Source organism: Helianthus annuus, chromosome 14 (assembly GCF_002127325.2).
Source record: "Helianthus annuus cultivar XRQ/B chromosome 14, HanXRQr2.0-SUNRISE, whole genome shotgun sequence".
Taxonomy (NCBI): Eukaryota; Viridiplantae; Streptophyta; class Magnoliopsida; order Asterales; family Asteraceae; genus Helianthus; species Helianthus annuus.
Window position 1 is genome coordinate 138,101,832 of NC_035446.2, and position 16,346 is coordinate 138,118,177.

The 16,346-nt window shown below is 34.4% G+C and overlaps 2 protein-coding genes across 4 annotated transcripts; one reads left to right on the forward strand and one right to left on the reverse strand.

Moving 5' to 3' along the window:
* Positions 1-507: 507 nt before the first annotated feature.
* On the forward strand, positions 508-11,497 carry LOC110904266 (truncated transcription factor CAULIFLOWER A). Of its 3 annotated transcripts, none has more exons than XM_022150103.2 (8): positions 512-881; positions 9,959-10,037; positions 10,254-10,318; positions 10,426-10,525; positions 10,691-10,732; positions 10,821-10,862; positions 10,951-11,027; positions 11,094-11,497. In XM_022150103.2, the coding sequence occupies exons 1-8, from the start codon at positions 697-699 to the stop codon at positions 11,200-11,202; spliced, it is 699 nt and encodes a 232-aa protein (XP_022005795.1). In that variant the 5' UTR covers positions 512-696; the 3' UTR covers positions 11,203-11,497. The 3 variants fall into 3 exon arrangements, with proteins under 3 accessions (XP_022005794.1, XP_022005795.1, XP_022005796.1); XM_022150104.2 differs by having other exon boundaries at positions 516-881; positions 11,097-11,497; XM_022150102.2 differs by having other exon boundaries at positions 508-881; positions 10,951-11,497.
* On the reverse strand, positions 11,470-15,069 carry LOC110904265 (ultraviolet-B receptor UVR8). The gene is made up of 9 exons (XM_022150101.2): positions 14,789-15,069; positions 13,648-13,913; positions 13,275-13,468; positions 13,069-13,116; positions 12,919-12,991; positions 12,660-12,831; positions 12,129-12,560; positions 11,863-12,054; positions 11,470-11,789 (listed from the first exon to the last, which is right to left on the reverse strand). Exons 2-9 carry the CDS (start codon positions 13,898-13,900, stop codon positions 11,753-11,755), a joined length of 1,401 nt encoding a protein of 466 aa, XP_022005793.1. The 5' UTR covers positions 13,901-13,913; positions 14,789-15,069; the 3' UTR covers positions 11,470-11,752.
* Between the last annotated feature and the right edge of the window lie 1,277 nt (positions 15,070-16,346).

The window sequence follows — 16,346 nt, forward strand, 5'->3', positions numbered from 1 at the left end:
AACGCGTTTACTTTCTTCCATAAATTATAATTACCGTACCTCTATTAAGATTTAAGAAAAATGATAAACCTAATACTAAATGAGAACCAACCAATGAGAACTTGACAGCACAGCTACCTTAAACCTCACTGGTTTTAATGTTTTATACCTTTTATCAATGCAACTATTCTCCTGGTCCTTCCCCATCCTCTCTTCAGTTTATTCCTTTCTTCAACTCCCCTCATTTTTTTACACCATAAAAATCATATTCCAAAATTACTTTTACTAAAAACTTATTTTCAAAATGTTGTTTCAAATCAATCTCCTGAATTTGTATTCAACACTATATATGTGTTGTACATATGTTTATCCATATATAATTAGGATTATTGTCTTTCGGTCCTTTATAAAAAAAAGACTTTTTATTAAAAAAAAAAAAAAAAAACCTTTAAGATTTCAAGAAGAAGTTAAGATATTTGAGGCAAGTATAAAATATTACTTTTGTGTTGTTTATATATATATGGTAAGGAAAGAGATTATTATGGTAAAATGGGGATGGTAATATAATTATGCATACACCAAAATAGAAATAAAGCTACAGAAAAAACATTCTCTTGTGTCTTTTCTTCTTCTTCTTAGATCTTGTTGTTAGATTTGGTTGTTTTTTTGCACTTAAAAAGGCGATTGCTTTTAGGGTTTGGGTAGTAAAAAAATAAGATGGGGAGAGGAAGGGTGCAGTTGAAGCGGATCGAGAACAAAATTAGCAGACAAGTAACATTCTCCAAACGAAGAACAGGTTTGCTGAAGAAAGCTCATGAGATCTCTGTCTTGTGCGATGCCGATGTTGCTCTCATCGTTTTTTCCACAAAAGGAAAACTCTTTGAGTACTCTACTCACTCCAGGTCCACTTCTTCTTATTATTATTTTAATTTTTTAGCTTAAAATTAATATATACATGCAAAACACACATCAAGATCAGCTTTATCTTTGCCTGAAATTTGTTCATGTTTTTTTTTTTAACATTATTTAACTTTATATATGTATATGTGTGTATATGTTCAAGCTAGATTGAGTTCTACGCTTCTTTCTTGATTTTACTTTTTTAACTTTTGGGTTTAATCTAACCGCACAGGCCTGAATCTTTAAACCCTAAATCCAAGATAAATATTTTTTGTGGGTCAAGTTCATACAATCGAGACAACCCTCTTAATCTTGTGTTAAAATTATTATTATTATTATTTTTATTATTTCTTATATTTTTTTGTTATTCTGACATAATTTTTGAAATTTCTTCATTCGCTCTAGCTCTTTGTGCATGTATCTAGATTTAATTACATATGTATCTAGATTTAATTACATATATATACGTGTATATACACACACACATGAAGTACTATAAGTGGTCTACTATGAAACCCTTTAACTTAGGATGGGTGTTGTTAATTTTATTTTCTGGGTAGTGTATTGTTTTATTTGTTTGAAATTATAAAATTTTGTTTTCCAAAAAGGTTTAACTTGATTAGCTGTGATGATGTTTGAACTTGAAATTAAGTTTTCTTGAGCTGTGTGATATCACAGCCTTAAAACATTATCGTACTAAAATTTCTTCAAACTGATGCGTTGAATATCTTGGATACATCATACATCAGCTTTAATATGTTCGTACATATATAAGCAACGAAGACAACCTAGTACACACAATGGTTATGTCTTATCCTAGCTAGCTTACTGTGTCTAGGTTTGTTGCATTCAGATGTGTAATAAATCAAGGTTGGTAGTAATGTTTTTTAATACATGTTATATCATTTAGATATACAGATTTTGATAGAACTTAGGGGAAAGGTTCTAAAAGCATAAAATCCCTGCAATTGATGCATTTGATACACTACACTAGTACAGTACCACACCAAGTTTATACCGACAACATTGTTGGCATAAAGTTTCGGTTTGGCGTGATAATTTTCAGTTTTCCCATTTCACCGTATCTTGTCGACATATCGTCCGTATAAGATGGAAAAAAAGTTGCATACATACACCGATGACGTGTCGTAGGTACGTAAAGGTTAAATACCTATAACAATTTGTCATTAGTAAAGGTTAGACGTATCATACAAAGTTTTTGTAGTGTCATCTCAGTAATTTTGCCAAAACATTTAAGTCAATTGTCTGAAATTGGTTGGATATCTACTGAAAATCGTGAATTATATAAAAAAGTTTCTTTTACATTGAGTCACTTAAATACATTAAAAATACTTTTTGTTTTAACATTTTTGTAATGGTATTTTTATTTAAATAGCTATAATACAACTTGATCACATAATGATTTTACATACTTATGGTTTATATATATCTTATGAGTACTTCAACATTCTTGTTTATTGTATATAGCCAATTTTAACCTTTATATAGAATCTAACCATGCATGTTCCAAGCAGCTATAGTCAAAAGGCTCAAGGTACACTTGAGGCCTAAAGGGTGAGCTTGTTGACTAGGAGTAAGGCATTTAAAACACATGCCCAAAAAAAGTACGGTGCATGTGATTCCATGCCTTTTTTAGCAGTTTTAGACTAGTTTCGGACCATTTTTAGTGGTTTCAAAATGGTTTAGGCGTACTCAAGGCCGGTTGGTCGAGCCTGATCTCCTCGCCTCGCATGAGAAGGCGCCTTTGACTACATAGGTTCCAAGTCATTATCATGAGTGAGAAATATCATACAGGGATGACATAGAACTTAATTTGACCAATGGAGAAGTTTAGGACAGTTTTTACCTGACTTAATTTGACCTGGAAGCAGGTTCTCTATCCTCTGGGATAGAGGTAAGGTGTGCATACATCCTACCCTCCCCAGACCCTATCAATAGCTTCGCTAAAGGTGGGATTATACTGGGTATGGTTGTTGTTGTTGTTGTTCATACCTTTTGTGGCGAAGTATACCATGACATTGTTAACAATCTAGTACTGTCCCGCTATGTTGTCAAAGACGCAAGGCACAGGCGAGGCGCATCGGCCTCGCCCGGAGCCTAGACGCAAGGCGCAAACAAGCGTGGACCTTTTCAAGAAAAGCGCACAGAGAGAAAAAATATAAAAAATAGGCTACGCTTTGAAAATATATACGATTCCACATATAAAATAAAATAAAAACTATTATATATGTCATTTAAGATCATGTAGCAAATAATTAGTAGCAAAAGTTTAGGACTTATACACGCGTAGTGATACCAAAAGTTATACCAAAAGTTACTAGGACTTATACAAACGTTTGCGGTTACTAAAACATTCAAACTTATAGCTTATCATCAATCATCAAGACAATCATCAAAGTCATCAGAACTCCCGTCATCAATTGGATATTTAGCTTCGGCTCGCCTCGCTGCGCCCGAGCGCCTAGGCGCGCGCTTTTTGCGCCTGAGCACCATTTTTACAAAAAAAAAGCCCATTTTTGCGCCTAAGCTACCACCAGGCGCTATAGGCACGCCTCGCTGCGTCCGGGCGCCTAGCGCGCGCCTTTTGCGCTTTTGACGACTATGTTTTCCCGTTGTTCTTTCTTTATGACCTCTGCACTTGTGTTATTGGACACACCAGATCATGTGAGGTTTAGCCACTCCTTGCTTTGATGAGTTAAGTGAAATGAAAATGCAACGAGTTATATCTTAGTTAGAAAGTTAACATTGGCATGATACAGCCTTTTGGTAAATATGAGGTTCAAACAATTGAAAAAACAAATAAAGAATTGGCATTCTAGTATTTTCTCACTTGAACTCCTTCCTCCCTTGATTTTCAAACGAGTATAACTTTTTCATACAGTAATATATATTTTTTTAAATTACATTAATATTGACGAGCATTTCATTCTTTTTAATTCGAGCAACCCATTGCTATAGTTTTCTTAAAAAAATACAGGATTTTGAATACCCATTACGTGATTACATGCTTTTGAATATCCAATACGTGACTAGTGATTTGAATACCCATTACGTGATTTCATTATAGTATTTTATGTGAAACTCCACTAAGTGATTACGTATTTATGTAACAATTGTTGACTATGTGTTATTACGTGACTACGTGATTTTGAATACCCATTTCGTGATTACATGATTTCATTATAGTATTTATGTGAAATCCCACTGAGTGATCACGTAATTACATAAAAACAAAACATGTAATACATAATATTTGATATGGAATACCTAATATTTCAGGTATAATCATGTATTAATGATAAATTATATACAAAATATTAGCCAAATCAACTTATAATAACTACATAATGTCGTATATTAGAGATTTAATCACGTAATAAAACATAAACAATCAATTTCTTATTATTGAATGTGTGTAATCACGTAATAAGCTTAATTGTAATAACATTAGTTATAACAAATCATATTGAATGTGTAATCACGTAATGGATTTATATTGAATGTGTAATCACGTAACTATTTATGTTAAATGTCTAATCACGTAACCGATATTCAAAAATCACGTATCATGTACCGGTATCAAAATCACTTTAATTGCACGTAATGGGTATTCAAAATCCTGTAAAAAAATAAGAAAACTATAGCAATAGGCTGCTCGAATTAAATAGAATGAAATGCTCGTAGTACAGTGTAATTTAAAAAAAAATATTAATGTATCAAAAGTTATAGTGTTTGAAAATCAAGGAGGAAACTAGTTCACTTGAAAAAGACAAAAGAGTAAATTACAAAAATCGTCCTTTATTTATGCTACTTATTGCAAACTGTACCCTCTGTCTTTAATAAGTACAAAAATCGTACTCGATGTTTGCAAACCCTTGCACATTATGTCCTTTATCACTAACCCAGTTAGTTTTTATGGTTAAATATGACCAAATGAACCCCACATGAGGGTGTTTTGATCATTTTACCCTAAATACTAAAATAAATAATAAAAAAATATATATAGGTATATTAATAAATAAATATACATACACTCACATAAACCCCCTATCTCTCTCTCTCTCACAACACACACACTAGATCTCTCTCTCTCTCTAAATGCAGGACCACCACCACCATCAGACCGACCACCACCGCCATACACCTCACCAGACCACTGCCACCACATGCACACACACCACCGGACAACCACCACCTCCACATCCCCACCCCCACCACCGCCATAGCACCACCACCATCGCATGACCAAATCAAGATTATTCGGTAACAAAACACCAGAATCAATACAAAAGGCACCAAATTCACAACCTAAAGAAAGATTCCATTTTTTTGTATGTTTACTACTAGTCACACTTCCAAGAAGCAAATCCACATCTATAAGATTAGGAAACCTTGTAAGCATCCTGCCATATGTCACAAAATCCCAATTAAAAACCCTAATTGACTTCATCAAATGACCGTTGAGATTCAACCAGTTTTTCGACACCAACAAATTCGACTTCTCCGGAACTTTCGAGAGGATTCGTAGAAGCATTTCATCCGAAAGCAGAAAGGTGTAAACAACAAATTCGACTTCTCCGGAACTTTCGAGAGGATTCGTAGAAGCATTTCATCCGAAAGCAGAAAGGTGTAATCGTGAGATCCAATTTGGGGAAAATCAGAAATTAGGGTTTCTTTTTCTAGGGTTTCGTTGAGATTTTGTTGGATAGGTGGAGAGGGAGAGGCGACGATGACATTCTCCGGCTGTCGTGGCGGCTGAGGTGGTGGTGGTGCCGCTGTCGATGGAGATGAGGAGGACTACTAGGGTTTTAAGGTCAAAGAGGAGGTTGATTATTTAATATTTAAGATATAATGACTAAAATACCCCTATGTGGGGTCCATTTGGTCATATTTAACTGTAAAAACTAACTGAGTTAGGGCTAAAGGACATAATGTGCAAAGGTTTGCAAACATCGAGTACGGTTTTTTTACTTATTAAAGACAAAGGACACAGTTTGCAATAAGTAACATACATAAAGGATGATTTTTGTAATTTACTCAAGACAAATTATCCTTCCTGCCAGTGACACTTGTCACTTCCTCCTTCTCACGTATGCTTGGCATCGGAATTCTCGTTTATACATAATCCAAGCACATATTGTAATATAAGCTTTAAATTTGGAAAACGGTTGAAACACTGCTTAGTTTTTATTCACATCTCATCCCCAACCGTAAAATTTAATTAAAAATTCTTAAATTTGTATATCACTTTTTAGAAACATCCTACATCACATTTCCCGTATTTATCTATATTCAATTAAATAATGCTTATTTATTCTTCTTTTATTAATTTTTTTTCTTTCACTCACAGATTTTGATGGAATTGGAATCTCAATTTCTGTTTTTATATGCTTGGTTGGCTATGAAATTAAAATTGAAATTTAAGATGAATTCTTTTAAATTCCTTTTAATTAAAGGGAATTCAAAAACAATAAAATGCCTCTGAGAATTTCCAAAGTAATATATTATCTCTTGGAACTTTATGTTCTAACTTATCTTAGTTTTTCATGCTATATAAAAAAAACTAAAAGTAATATGCTTTGGTTGATCCGGATTATTGAAATAGTTTAATCTATAATGCATAATGAATAGAAGATTGAGGATCCTGTAAAATAAGGATTGAGTGTGAGAAGTGTGAGAAATATTGTAGGGCTAACATGTGTCCTTAAGTTATATTAATTCAAAAGGGTAAAAAGATGTAATTTACTCAATAATTCAATTAAATGATAAACATTTCCATAACCGCTTGAGAGTTATTTTTGGATTCCGGTTTTTTTTAAGATCCTTTAAGAATCTATGATTTATTTGCCATCTCGTATAAATCTTCAAGATCGCAAAAAGTTATCATCATCATTGTAATACGGTTTCTTTTCTGTTCTGTGCAAAATCTGTTGTGTGGTTTTTAAACCTGCATTTATGGTGTTTTAAACCTGCAGTCCCGTATGTGTTCTTTGTATGGTGTTTTAAACCTGCATTCATGGTATTTTAAACCTGCATTCATGGTGTTTTAAACCTGTAGTCCAGTATGTGTTCTACGTATGTTTTTTCGCATGGTGTTTTAAACCTGCATTTACACATCTGCTTTCATGGTGTTTTCCACACCTGCATTCCAGTATATGTTCTTTGTATGGTGTTTTAAACCTGCATTCTAGTAGGCTTCATATCATGCTATACGTAATTTTTTATCTATATAAATATAACAAAATGGTACTTATATTAAAGATAAAAAAAACCCGTTATTATGGTGTAATTTATTTTAAAAAAAAACATTAAGTATAAAAAGTTATTGGTGTTCAAAAAAGATGGGTGGAACTTGCATGTACATTAAAGTTGATAACAATTTCTTTATTTAAAAATACAATATAAAAAGACACTATTACCCTTAATGTAACCAAATTAGTAAAAAAAAAACATAATTTTCATTTTAAGCCCTTCTTGATCTCAACCATTAACTACAAGATCTAAGGGCTTAAAACACTTCTCATAAAACCATCCATTTTTACACTAACCCCACCCACGAATAGAAAATCTTTTTGAGGGTTTTTATAGAGTTTTATTGTCAATGTTATCATTAAACCGTTTTTTCTTTCTATAAACGGTATATTTCTATTGAAATCTAGGGGTATGTTTGGTTCGCAGAATCCTTTGGAATTACGATGGAATTTGAATTATTCCCCTGAAATTTAACGTTTGGTTTGCACATGATGGAATTAGAATTCGAATATATTCCACCGTTCATAGGAATTTAAGAATCTTCACATCGCTAATGGAATTTCAACTTTCCAATGAAATGTGAATCAGTTACCAAAAATACCCCATTTTTCATCTAATTTCATTTATAAAGTTACCAACCAAACACAATACAAAATTTGAGTGAATTAATTCCAGTTTCACCAAATTCTAATTCCTTCCAAGATTCAAAATCCCTTCAAAAAAAATCCACAAACCAAACTAGCCCTAGGTTTTACATTCCTTTATAGTATGTTTATATAGATATTTTTTTGATGAAATTATGGTATGAGTAAAGTACAATTTCAGTCTTTGGGATTTAAACCAATCACACTTTCGGCCCTCATTTGAAAAAATTCAATATACTAGCCCCTGTGGTTGTCAATTGCTCGTAATCAAGCCCCTGGGCCAAACTTTTGTTAGTCAACTCACAATTGTGGGGTGGGGGTGGGTGTTTAGGTTTTGGGTGGTGGTTTTTAGGTTCTTGGACATTTGTCACTCTATAATGCCTTCTTACACTTCTTATTTTTAGGAGTCTTTTGATGTGTGCTCCACGCTCTACTCACGTTCATATCGGAAGAAGCATGCATGCCTTTTGACTATTTCTTATTAACGTTTATTATCATTCCTATTTTTAATATTTTATATTTTCCTTGTTTTTAGTTTCCTTTAATTAAGGAAGAAAGTGGGGTTTCATCTCCCCCATGATCTCCATAACTGTAGTAGTAACTTTCTTTGTAACCCTATATATATGGGACTTTCATTTATGAAAAGGATATGCAGAAAAGAATTAGTAAAACTCCAATTTCTCTCTAATATTCTCTATAGTTTCCATTTATTTTCTTTGGGTCATTTGATTAACGATTCGGTTCGTATCATCTTTGTAGAATAACTTAACCCCATAATCATATATAAGATATGTTCTTTTATTCTAGAACTTTCTATTGCACGATTAATTGTTAAATCAAAAGAAACACTAACGTACATAATCAAAACAGAAACTGTAAGTCAACTGTGAAAGCAACAGTGTTATAAGATATATCAAATCCTGTGTTACAACTTGCAGCAATACACATTGGATTGCATGACTTACATGGATCATGTAATAAATACATAGAAATGCTAATGAGTAATGGATTTGCTACATATGAAACACATAAAAACCGACCTCAATCTCATTCTTAAAGAAAAACATGAATTGCCAATGAGGGAGTGGTGGAGTGGTTGAGAAAAGACTTGGTGTTCCTTGTGACCCAGGTTCGACTCTCACTCTCCCTATTATTTTTTGCGGCATCCAGGTGAAGGGCGAATACGACTGGCGCCGGTTCGTCTTGGATGGGAGGCGTAGTTTTACCGATTATTCCACTGTTGTGCCTTCGGGCGGGTGGAGATCGGGTTTCCGCGCATCCGGGAGAGCCAAGGGGTTGGCGTCGGTCGAGTAGTCGACCTTGGCCACAGCGCCCGGTGTCACGGTGGTTGAAACGTCGTTCCTTGCCGTTAAAAAAAAACATGAATTGCTTTAAAGGTAGATGAACAGCTTCTAGGAAGGTTGTTGAGAGAATTTAATCATACAATTGAGAGAATCGTGTATGATCACTGTGAGATTAAATTATTACAACGGTATTCTCGAAATCTTAATCCAATAAGTCAGAAGAAAAAAAAACCAAGAAGCAGACTGCATACTTCACTTATACCCGAAATTGACCAAAGAATTTCGTTTTACAGGTTACAAACCATCATAGCGTTTAGTTGAAACGAGACAATGTTTTATGAAAGTGTGTTGGCCATTGAAATAGTTGGCGGTTAATTCTAGTAGTTGGTTGGTTACTATGAGCAGTATCTTAGTTACTGCTGGTGGTTTGGTTTTATCGTGCCAGAAATCAAAAAAGATTCTAACTATCATGCGCTACACACCTCCTAACTCGTAACAGTGTATATTCAGTTTTCCTTTGGTCTTAAGTACATCTCAATCAGATATAAAATGCTTTGTTGACACTAAATCTTATGGTTCCAGTTTTGATACAAGGTTTAATTTATATTACATGAAGTCAAATAGACTAGGGTTAGTGACTTGTTTCTCCAAAAATTGCAACCCACCTTACCCCCACAAAACTACATGATGTATGTACTTCATACGAAAGGTCTTAAACTGCCGTTTCTTTTCTTAATGATTAATTAACAGTAGCATAGTTGGTGATAATTTGTATTTATCAGTAGTAAAATTGTTCAGAAGATTACCTTGCATGGAGTTGCATACAGATTCTTACTGTTTTTTAGTTGAAACATGCAGTATGGAGACAATTCTTGAGAGGTATGAAAGGTATTCGTACGCAGAGAAATTGCTTACTGCTCCTGAAACTGAAACACAGGTACTTACATATATATATAATATACACATACACATCATTCTGTTAGTTATTATTATATATTGTGAATTATAATATGAACATTCATAATTGCATAGAAGGAAGTCTGCCTACAATAAGGTCAAGGACTCCCTTAAAAGATGTTTATTTGATTAAGTGTAGTAAACCGGTTTAATTTATAGCCTAAAACAGCTATCATATTCAACAAAATGTGTATAGGCAAGCTGGACTCTTGAATCTTCTAAGCTCAAGGCCAGAATTGAAGTTCTTGAGAAAAACATAAGGTAGTCACTGTAAACAATATTCAATAGTAATTGCAAAATTTGCTATTAGGTGATTTTTGTTACTCCCTCAATGGGTAATTAATCATATATAACTCTCATAAATATAGGCACTATGTTGGGGAAGAACTAGAGCAGCTAAACCTTAGAGAGCTTCAAAATGTGGAGCAACAAATCGAGACAGCTCTCAAGCGTATACGAACAAAGAAGGTAACTAAAAATATAATATAATGCATTCCGGTATCCATGTATATACAAACAAACGTATTAAGCATTGTCACACTCATAGCAGAGCTATTGGTAGAGTCTGGTATTCATGGTATACATATATAAACAATTATTTAGTCGTCGTTATACTTGCTTTAATCTATGCAGAACCAAGTCATGCATGAGTCCATCTCCGAGCTTCATAAAAAGGTAACTTGTAATCTCTCTGCTACATAAGGATACATCCAATATACTAAACACTTATTACAAAATATACCATGTTTATGTTTGATGACAGGAAAGGGCGCTGCAAGAACGAAACAACTCGCTCTCCAAGAAGGTACTTCTACTAACTGAGTATCAAATTTTTGAAGTCCCATAAATAAATCCCAAATAATTTATTTTCCAACTATTTAAACTGGGCACAGTTGAAAGAGAATGAGAAAAATGTTGAGCAACAAAATTCAACTCAGCCGTATACAGTTCCTTCTTTTGGGACCAGCAGGTATTCTCTATTTTCTTCTTTCTGTACATATGGAAGAGTAGCTTTTAATCAGTTTTTGACTTTTAGCAGTGGACCGTTCATCGGAGCAGCTATGAGAGAGGAGGAATTAGCTCAAACTAATACTGCACCCACCACCATAATGCCGCTATGGATGATCCGCCACATCAACCAATAAGATCTTAAGGCAGTTGATCTACGCTTGTCAAATGTGTTTTAAAAGTATTATGTTCGGTTGCTGCTACATAGATACATCAAACTTTATCGGTTCAACTATCTCATATTTTAAACACTGCTAATTTGTACTCGCGTTCAAAAATGCATCAAATATGTAGTAAATGATGCTAATAATATCACCAGTGACACTGTATTGTTGTGCTGACACAGACGTTTGTTGCCTGTATGCGTTTTGATACGAATTATATGTGTATCAATATCCGAAAGCAAATACCAATGCATTTACCTATTATACAGATATTATTTCATATTAAATTCAGATGTTGCATGTATCTACACACCAGTTTAATAATAGCAACAACATTGAGTTTTTTTTTCCCAAAAGGGTGTACTACATTAATACAACAGATTAATTTTCTGCATGTTCTTAAATGATAAATACACAAATTAATGTCATACGATGTTGAAGTACAACATTAACGGCTACAGATAAACACGACGACACCAGCCAATGAGTGAATTGACACATAACAGGAGCTTCTTTTCTTGGTTTAACAGCCACAAGTTCCACCATCAGGGTGATGTTCCCTACAATGAAAAAAAAGGTTCAGAAAACAGTTTCTTATTAGGTTGACTTTTATATAGATGTGTGTATATATACCTTAACCTCTCACAAAGGCGGACCAAAGCATCAGAACCAGTTCGATAAGCAACATCTTCAATCATAGAAGCATTCCATGGTGTCACAGTGTCTGCAAGCCTAAACTCACACAGCTCCTTCAAGGAACAAGCGTCTGTAAGCACCGCCGAATGACCACCACCAGCCGCCAGCTTCCTTACTTCGCCAACACACCTGTTTTAAGAAACATTAAGTCAAGGTCAAAGTAGGGGGGGGGGGGGTGGGTGGGTGGGTGGGTGGTATCTTACCAGTCAATTGGAGATGGGTACCAAGCGTAAGTGCACTTCTGGTTAGCCGCTTGACCATAGCTATTATAACCCCACCCATGGATTCTACCATCTTGAGTTGAAACAAGAGTGTGAGAATGGCCACAAGCCACCTGTTTGACGCCATACGGCAGGACCAAAACTGGCATGTTACGGAACATGGTTCCGGAGTCGCTAGCCACCAATGAAAAGAATCCGGTCTGCGGGCCCACTCCTAGCTGACCAGCTTGACCGCCGCCCCACGCGTATAGCGCTCCTTTTGTAGTCACAGCACATGTATGCACGCCACCTGAGGCTACATGCTTGACAAATATTCCGTTAAGTGCAACCACACGTCGTGGTATTAACTCTTTGTCCTCTGATTGAAGAGAATAATGCCCAAGTTGGCCCATGTTTCCTAACCCCCAAGTGTAACTGCAATAAATGAGATTTATCTGTGTGATATAGCTACAAAATCGACCTGTTTCTAGAACCTATTCTGAACAATAAAAGGTCCATTTCTAATGCACTTACACCTCGCCGTCCTCTGAAACGGCTGCCGAATGGTACTCGCCACACGACACTTGAGTAATCTTTACAAGCTCAGGGGCTTCATCAAGGAATTTAGCATATGCGTTTATAACACGAGCCTTTTGAAGCCCTTCACAAGTAACACCTCTCCCAAGCTGACCATATTCATTGTAGCCTAATTTGTCACAGTGTGTAACAACTTTCACAAACACAGTTCAAAACAATTAACAATCTAAAGTTAAAAAGTTGTAAACATTTATACCCCAAGCTTGGAGTAGACCGTCCTCCGATAGTGCCACAACATGCACAGCCCCACATGAGACTTGACGAATAACCTGTGTGGTTTAAAATACATATCAAAATGCATTCATGTTTGTCATAATTGTTAAAGTTTAATTAGGTATATTCTTACCGTGTCAGGAGAAAATGCTCCCCAGAATAGACGTGGATAGTTAGATCCCTGTAAAGATTCAAAGAAAACGGAACTACAAGCGTAATAAACAGAAACACCATAAAGTAATTCAAGTTTTTAACTTCGAATCCAGAATGCTAAAAGTTGATTCATTTGATTGTTAATTTGTTATGTGTTCCATGTTACGGGTTAAACAGAACACAGACCTGATTTTGTCCCCAAACCCAAAGTCTTCTAGAAGAGATTGTTCCATCGTTTTCACGAGGCTCTGCAATCGCAGCAGTACAATGTGCTCCACAAGACACGGATATCACAAGCTCATTTTGCAATAGTTTCACCTTTTTAGGATGTTTTCTACTAGTTTCGCTTCCATCCCCCAACTGACCAAACTCATTTGCTCCTAACCAACCATGTAACCGAGTTAAGTATAAGTTAACCTTAAAAGATACATGAATATGCTACAAAGTTACCACAAACCGACGTCTTTTTTATTTTTCTTTGCTAATTGAAGAATGCTTATCATGGGCTAAGTGGCTAACACATTAAAAAAAAGAGGAAAGAAGTATCTAACATTCTAACCCCAGGTAAAGAGTGACCCGTCAGAGGCCACGGCTGCAGTATGTTCTCGACCACAAGCCACATCTAACCACCGTGAATTGGCTCCTGCCGGACACCCAAAAAGGTCAGGTGGAAGCTGTTTCGGGATCCTTAAGTTTTGTTCTTCACACTTTCTCCCTGTTTGGCCAGACTGATTATAACCCCAAACATAAAGTGCACTCTTGGTTGGGGCAAGCACAGGTCGAGTTTCACCGAATATTTCATCGATTGCCATCTAACCACGCCCCCTGATAAACCCATTTAAAAAAAAAAAAAAAAAAAAATCATAATCTATATACAATGATCATGTTACAAACATGAATGAACCAATTTCCCTTTGATCATATCCTCAAGAATGATGTCTTCTCATTTTCTTGTCAATTATGATTAAATCAAAACCCATAAACATAAACACAAATCTAAATCTAAAACCTAAATATACACTTGAAAAATATCAAATTTATACCAATCTTCCCCAAAAAGATGGGATATTTAAATACCCTTTTAAGATTTTCAACTTAAATTACTCAAATTTCCTTAACCCAAACAAGCCCTAACTGAGTTTGATAAAAATGAAATTTGAACCTATAGCCATCATTTTTTTTAATTGCTAAACCTAATTATAATTAAAAAAATCACTAAATCTATATGCAATGATCATATTACAATCAAGAATGAGCCAATGATGACTTCCCATTTTTTTGCCAATTATAATTAAATCAAAACCCATAAACATAAACACCAATCTAAATCTAAAACCTAAAAATACACTTGAAAAATATCAATTTTAAACCAATCTTCCCCAAAAAGATTGGAAATTTAAATAGCCTTTTAAGATTTCATCTTAAATCACTCAAATTTCCTTAACCCCAACATAAAAACCCCATGTACAAGCCCTAACTGAGTTTGATCAAGAAAAAAATTGAACCTATAATCATCATTTTTTAATTATTATTATTATTATAATCTTTTTTTGGTAATTCATCAATTAAGGGGATAAACAAATCACAAACTATTTCACCTTGAATATCTCGATATTTTCTTGACCAACAAAGAATGTTGAAGAAAAACAATGAAATGTGTAAATTTGCAGAAAATATACGCAAGAAAGGAAAGAAATTACCTTTGACCAGCGAAGAACAATTAGGGATAATGTTTGAAGGAACAGAAATAATGGGGTTGACGTAGAATGATTTGGTTGAAACTCCGAGGACCGTGGGGGATAAACGGTGTGATGGATACGGTGTTCCTGTATGTATACTTGATCGGAAAAATGTGTGCCGTTCGCCTCCAAAGAATCTTCTAGACCCTCAGGGTTTGGTTATATTAATTATCACATCCCCCATACTTACACTTCAACAGTTCAACCCCCCATCTGCTTGCTATTTCAAGCCCTATGTTTCTAGATCAAAACTAGAGACTAGACAGGAAAACCTAGATGTATAAGACGGGTATGGTATTAGGTGATATCTGATGATTATGAGACTTGTTTACTTGTATTAAAACTTAATGGAATATTGGAATTTAATAATCCCAACTATTCGCCATTGGCCGCTAACAGTCTCAACTTAAAAAATAACTACTGACAGTCCCAACTATTAACATATTGGCCTCCAATGGATTCTGACTAACAGAACACTAACTTCGTTAGTCGCCGGAAAAACGTTTTTGGCCATAAAAAGGTTTCTAAAGGTTCGATCTAAGATTACAAAGAGGTTTAGGACGAAAATGTTTAGTTTTCCGGCCAAAAAGTTGAATTTTCCGGGCAAAAAGAAGTTTTCCGGCGACCTCAATAATTGAGGCTTTTACTAGAAAAAGGTTCGTAATAAGGTTACAAAGATGTTTGGGACGAAATGGTTGAGTTTTCCGGTCAAAAAAGAGTTTTCCGACCAAAAACGTTTTTCAGCGACAAGAGACTAACGACGATAGGGTTCTGTTAGTTAGGGTTCATTGGAGGCCAATATGTTAATAGTTGGGACTACTAGTGGTTATTTTTCAAATTAAGATCATTGGCGGTTAACGACGAATAATTTGGATTATTATAATCCAATATTCAAACTTAATTTAGTAATATATTTAATAATCTTTATGCATAAGCCATAAAGCACCATGAAGTAAAACTGAAAGAACAGATATTTTCATTAAGCAAGACTCCTAGATTATTTATGCACCATGTAATATAAGCAAAACACAAATTTCTAGATCGTTTAATGACAGAAATAAAGGAGTATTTTTATATAAAAATAACGTTTTGTTTCACGGAAAACTAATAGTAATATTTTTCCTCAACTAAAATCTATATATAAAAAACATATCGACTTTATAATTATTGTAACATTATATTAGTCTCGTTAAAAACTTAAAATGCAACATTTAAAACCAAGGGTGTAAATTATAAAATACATTGATAACATATGTATTATAGGCCATGAATGAGACCTAAATAGATTGTCACCTATAAGTTATGCCTTTGTTTTGTAAGAGAAAAAAAATATAAGATGTATTATTTGACTTTTGTGGGATTGAAAATAAGACGTAATACAACTACTTTACTTGATAAAACAAAATAGATAAAGAAAAATATTTGGGAGAAATAAGATAATATTAAAAATGATTGTTAAACAAGGAAATGGTTAAAATGAGAACTTACTTGAGTTGCGATAACTTGAAAGCTCTTCAAA